This window comes from Lygodium microphyllum, chromosome 15, assembly GCF_053477565.2.
Source record: "Lygodium microphyllum isolate KBCC chromosome 15, Lygodium_microphyllum_v1.1.10, whole genome shotgun sequence".
NCBI classification, from domain to species: domain Eukaryota; kingdom Viridiplantae; phylum Streptophyta; class Polypodiopsida; order Schizaeales; family Lygodiaceae; genus Lygodium; species Lygodium microphyllum.
Window position 1 is genome coordinate 15,082,248 of NC_141149.1, and position 5,890 is coordinate 15,088,137.

A 5,890-nucleotide genomic window follows, 5' to 3' on the forward strand; every position below is an offset into this window, starting at 1 on the left:
CAATCAAGAAGCCATGCAAGCTTTTCCCATAATTCTCCACCATTGGGGGTTCCTCCCCTAGAATTGTTGAGAGGTGGTCTTTGAAGACCCTATCTATATTAACAAGAACTCCATTCATGTCCTCCATAGAGACAATTGCCTCTTTCTTTTGCTTGGCCCACAACTTTGAGAAGAAGGACTCATTGGGGGCATCTCCTTGAATTTCCCATTGGCCCTTTAGTGGACTTTGGTAGAATTGACCGCCTGAAGATCCTTGTCTCTAAGGAAGTCTTCACAGCTCCCATTTAGCATGATTACTCTGAAAGTTACCATGATGGGGGTATGATCCAAGGCCACCACCATGCACTTTGAGTTACATTGAATTAGTCTAGTCTTGCTGTCCTCCAGGTTGGACCCAAGTGCCTATTGTGCCAAGTAAACTTTTGGTGCTCCGTGTTTCTTGCCAACAAGGCCACATCCTCCAAGTCACAAGTGGAGGTGAGCATATGCCACGTGTCTCTCTCATCCCCATGATCGTAGAACTGGTACCATGCGAGTGGTCGCCCTCTCTACATGTCATATTCCGGTCCCCTCCTATCATTGCATTTGTGTCTTGGATCTTTTGTCTTAGGGAATCCCATTAGTCATGCCAAACTATTTGAGGCATGGATAGAGTAGATCAAGACTTCTTCTGTGATCTTCAAACCTAGGACGTTCCCTTCCTCCTCTGTAATGGAGAGTTACTTGAACTCTTCCTTGATGAGCAGCATGGTGCCTGCTTTGCCCTCAATAGTAGGACAATATTAAGTGACATAACCTTCTATCTAAAAAGCACGACCAACATCCAAGTCAAACTTTGTTTCTTGTAAAGTGAGAAAGTGGAGCTTGTGTTTTCTAACCAAGCTATAGGTAACCTACTTCTTGAGATCCATGAGAGCCCTTTGACATTCTAAAAGCAATACTTTAGCCTCCTTGAGATAGAAGACCTCTCTGCACATCTAATTTGGTTCATCCAAGATCTCTCGCCCATTGATAAGAGCATAATAGTTCCAATCAACTAGTGGATTCCTAGCAAGTTTCTTGAGAGAAGGGGACTTACTGGTTTTCTTATTGCTACCCTTACTTCAATTGGCTCTTGACTCGAGATTCTCTTTTTTGTGGTGCTTGTTACCTTGCATGTAGACATCCTTACCATTATGACAAGTTCCTTTAGTTGCCAGTGCAGGTGTGGAGTGCTCAGCCAAATGGGAGGTTCAACATTTTGTTGGGGATCCTTCTTTAAAGGCTTTTGTGGATCCTTTTGTTGAGTAGCATTCTTCTCTTCCATTTTCTCTACATTGGGATTAGAACCCTGATCCATTTCCTACTCCCTTGCCTTAACATAGGAGTTACATCTGAAGTGCATGTTGGCTCTACAATGATAGCAAGCATCAGGAAAGGTAGAAAACATAATGTTGAGAACAAGCTTCAATCCATTGGGTGCCTATTGCTACAGAAATTCAGGTGGCTTATTTCTTTTATCCCATAGGATACATGCCCTACTTGTTGGTTTGAGGATCCCCCATGGGATAGCAGGGTAGGGGAATACAAGACTCTACCTAGGGACACGATGATTAGAGGGCGTTTCCTTTATGTAAGCCATAACGAGAGATCTAGAAACTCAATCCAGACGAGGCACTCATGTGCGAGTACTCCTTTAGGAGAGAAGAAGGATGACCATGGGAGGGCATAGACTAGATTTCCTTGGAAGCCCACCGGTGAGGCCAATTTCCAATCTCTTTCGGGCTTGGATCCGAGAAGCACCATGAAAAAGCCTTTTCCAACAAACTTGAATTGTAGGAGATTGACCTTACCTTGATACATGGACTTGAACCACCTACAGAAATCGTCTTCACTAGGAGGGCAGCCAAGAAAATACAAATAGAAGCTTGTCACCACTAGTGAGGCATAGCATTGCTTGACCCTCTCCAATGATAAAGATGTCATTGTTTTGTGGACTTGTGCACCTTCTTGTGCCTTTGCCTTGCAGTGTGCATTGTGCTCCCCCTGGTGCGCTCTCAAAGTTTTCTTGAGCTCTCTTATGTCGATCTTAGTGCTCTTGAGTGCATGCTTGAAATCTAGAGCGTCGACCTCGTGCATTGCAAGATTCTCCTTCGATTGGTAATGTTTGTTGCTAGCAGGCAACAATGCATGTCGCTTTGCTATGCGTTGCACTTACTATGCATGAATGTGCCATGTAATTCAGGTCAAGCCATGATGACTTGTGAGCAAGTGGGTCCTTGTGCACAAACTTCCTTGTGTGAACACTTCTAGACTCTAGAATCTCAACCATGGAAGTTGGCAAGTTGCCTTCTACTCTTATCTCGGTCGGCTTTTGTGATTACATCGCTTTCTTTTCCTTTTGGTAATGCGTCTCCATATCATCATTAGAGGTGCCGTTAGGCTATGATCTTAGAGAGAGAGAGAGAGAGAGAGAGAGAGACACACACAGACAGACAGACAGACAGACACAGGAGAGAGTTCCATGAGAGAGAGAAAATGAGGGGGCTTGTGCCGTGTCAGGGAGTCTGCAAGTTGGGCGTCATCGAGGCGTTGTCTTCTTCTTCTTCTTCTTCTTCCTCCACTCGGCTGGTTTGTCTGCGACTGGCATGCTCGCGCTCGCCATCATCACACCTTCGCCTACCACTATCGACTACATCTCCTCCTACAAAAAGCATGCGCCTTACAACAACCACCAGGGCTGCCTCTTCCCATCCTCCCTCCTCCTCCGATCCACAATCATCCTCTGCTGTTGTAAGTGCGCCCGATTCATGACAAATCCTTTCCTATATTGATAAATCTTCGTTTGATTCATGGCAAATCCTTCTTTGTATCTGTAAATCTTCGTTTGATTGATGACAAATGCTTTCCTGTGTTGGTGGATCTTCGTTTGATTCATGACAAGTCCTTTCCTGTATCTGTGAACCTTCGTTTGATTCTTGGCACATTCTTTCCCGTGTTGGTAATCTTTGTTCTGCAAAATAGTTTTCATGCAAACCTGCATGCGAGAATGATTTGAAGGGCAGCACAATTAAGGGAGGTTTGTATCCCTTTTATGGCTTGAAGGGGATCGAGGGAATTTCATTCGCATTTGTTTATCAATTGAACGGCTGAAGTGAGCTTTGTGGGGGACATTCTTTTTGTCTGAAGTGCTCAAGGAAAATCCGAACTAAAGAGATCGGAGGGGCATTCTTTTTGTCTGAAGTCCTCATACTTCTCATGAAGGATACATCTATTTCTACCCTTCTGATGAATGATAAACAGCTCTTTGATACAACTGTCACAATTCAAGCCTTGATTTTGATAATTAAACTGTTATCTGTAGCATGGCTATTTGCTTCAACAAGTGAAGATAGAAAAGAGAAATCATGCTTTTGTTCCATTCTGAAGAGTGATCAGGGGAGGAAAAGAACTTCAAGCTCTTGTCTAGTACAGAAAATCTTAGAGTGATCATGCCCTTTTGACTGCAGAAGTGTTAGGCAAAACCCCATCGTAATCCCCACAATGTGAATCATGACAACAACATGAGCTTTTGTTAGGAAGGGATTGCAGGGGCTGGCAGCAACAACCCAACAACCCTCCCCCCCCCCCCCCCCCCAACCCCGTTCCCCAACTCGACTTGGCTAGGTATGCCGTGCTTCCTGGGCAGAAGCACATGATATTGAACACTATATTAGGGAAAGACAAGGCAGAAGAGCCCCTTTTCCCATATGGGAAAATGTCATAGATATCTTGTGGTGAAAGTAAGTATGAAAATTGATATCTTAAATTTGAATTCTTGAGTGTGGGTAAACCCTTATTGATGTTTCTTACAGAGTGATCCACCTCTCTTGAGGAGTTTCTTAGGAGAGATTGTCAAGCCTTACTTGAAGAAGAACCCCACAGCTGTTACTGCCCTGGACCTCATCCGGGCACATGATGCAGGCCCCCTTTGTTACGATCATTTCGCTTTCCGCACCTTTGGGGTGAGCTTTACCCTCCTTTGGTGGCCTTTTTACAATCCCATCATATACTTATTCTGGAAGTGCCTGCTACAGGTTGATGGTTGTGGTATTGATTCAATTGCTCAGATTTTCTTGGACATGGGCTATGAATCCCGTGATGAATTGCGCTTCCCTGAGAAGAAGTTAAGGGCGCTATGGTTTTCTCCTCCTGATAGCCTCTGTGAATCCAAAGGAAATGAGGAGAATGGGCCGCTTCCGAGGATCTTTATTTCCGAGCTGCTAGTGAACCAGCTGTCTTCAAATGCTCAGGTGTGTACATGCCCTATTCTTGCCATGCCGGGAGTTTGGATTGCTTATGAGATCTGCTCCATGAATGTTGACTGTTTAGTGCAACTTGATGCATCCAGGACATTATTCTCAAGTATACTAAGCATGGTGCACACGTTTCCAAGCATGCAGCCCTTGCAAGCATGCTGAATGCCCTCACCTGGCCCACGCCTTCTGCAAGTGACTATGAAGTTCTGGCAAGGTTTGGAGTTTCATGAGAAGTTCCAAGATTTAAGATGTTTATAAGTAGCTTCTACATGCTCCTAACCTTTTGCTATTCTCCTCTCGTATTCAGGGAAAGCGAGTATGCTGCTTGGACTCTTGTAAATGGGTATGCATTGAATCACCTCACTGTCTCAGTGCACCGGCTGAGCTCAGACTTGTGCAGGATACCTAAGTTGAATGAGTTTCTCCAAAACCATGGCATCAGACTGAATTCTGAAGGTGGAGTTTTGAAAGGTAAGACATTGAAAGATCAGGAGCTGTCTTCAGCCTTCTGGAGACTTTTTGTGGAACCAGTGTATTGCCGTACTGAGGCACAACCCTGTGTTGCTATCTGTATGTTGGCAGTGAGCCCAGATGGTGGCTTGCAGCAAAGTTCAACAGTTGCGGACACACAGTCATTCAGTTTTGCTGGCAATGAGGAAAGAGTTGTCCCTGCATCATATATAGAGTTTGCAGAACGTCTTGTGCTGCCTCAATATGCTGGTCTGCCAGCCACAGAGGTACATATGGTGTGTGTGCTAGATTTCATTCAAAGATACTGCACGTACCAGAGAATTTACTCATAGTTTATGTTTTTCCTGCAGGTTCGCGAATGGCACAGAAGAGATGGCTTCGAAGTTGGAAATGCTGATAAAATATTCGAAAGCACGTCGTCTGACCAAATTGCCATGAGATAGGTTTTGTTACACCCCTGATGATTGCCTGATGTATATTTACATTGTTACATATTGGATAGACAATCTAGACCATGCGGCTGCATTGTATATTCTGGGCACTCGCAACCCCAAAACCACTGTTTTGAAACGTGGAAGTGGGTTGGAATGGGACTGATTGTACATTTATGATTTCGTCATTCTCGTGTCCACGTGTATTGTTCCTGTCTTGCAGCAGCAAACACGCCCATGTGTATATATTACCAAGCATAACACAACTGTCCTTATGCCCAAAGCATAGATTGTCTTCTAGCAATCTATGCACCTATTCTCAACAAAAGGCTTGTTTCTGGAGCAAAAAGCAATGTGCGTGCGTGCATTTTGGGAGGCGAGGGGTGATGTATGTTTGTGTGTACTACCTATTCTAAACAAAAGGCTTGTTTCTAGTGCATTAGAGGTATCCTACATTTTTGTAGTGTCAATCATTGTGAAGGTCATGGAGGCTATACTTGCTATAAATGATCTCACCATGATATTGTCTATTGCTTGTATATGAATTGTTTGCTTTCTTTGTGATATATAAAAGACTTGTGATTATAATTCGATCCCTTGTGTGTCTTGATATCATTTATGAATGAAAGGTGCATGTGTATGTGCATGCATTATGAGATCTAAAAGACTTGTGATTATAAGTCGATTCCTGGTGCCTTTTGTGGTTTGACA

At 43.9% G+C, this 5,890-nt stretch overlaps 1 protein-coding gene across 3 annotated transcripts; it reads left to right on the plus strand.

Moving 5' to 3' along the window:
* The first annotated feature begins 2,395 nt into the window (after nucleotides 1–2,395).
* LOC148024285 (plant/protein) lies at nucleotides 2,396–5,379 on the plus strand. Of its 3 annotated transcripts, none has more exons than XM_087693895.1 (7): nucleotides 2,396–2,772; nucleotides 3,834–3,983; nucleotides 4,089–4,271; nucleotides 4,370–4,491; nucleotides 4,585–4,748; nucleotides 4,860–5,014; nucleotides 5,099–5,379. In XM_087693895.1, the coding sequence occupies exons 1-7, from the start codon at nucleotides 2,425–2,427 to the stop codon at nucleotides 5,189–5,191; spliced, it is 1,215 nt and encodes a 404-aa protein (XP_087550021.1). In that variant the 5' UTR covers nucleotides 2,396–2,424; the 3' UTR covers nucleotides 5,192–5,379. The 3 variants fall into 3 exon arrangements, with proteins under 3 accessions (XP_087550021.1, XP_087550020.1, XP_087550022.1); XM_087693894.1 differs by having other exon boundaries at nucleotides 2,397–2,772; nucleotides 4,056–4,271; XM_087693896.1 differs by lacking the exon at nucleotides 2,396–2,772 and adding an exon at nucleotides 3,606–3,761 and having other exon boundaries at nucleotides 4,056–4,271.
* The last annotated feature ends 511 nt before the right edge of the window (nucleotides 5,380–5,890 follow it).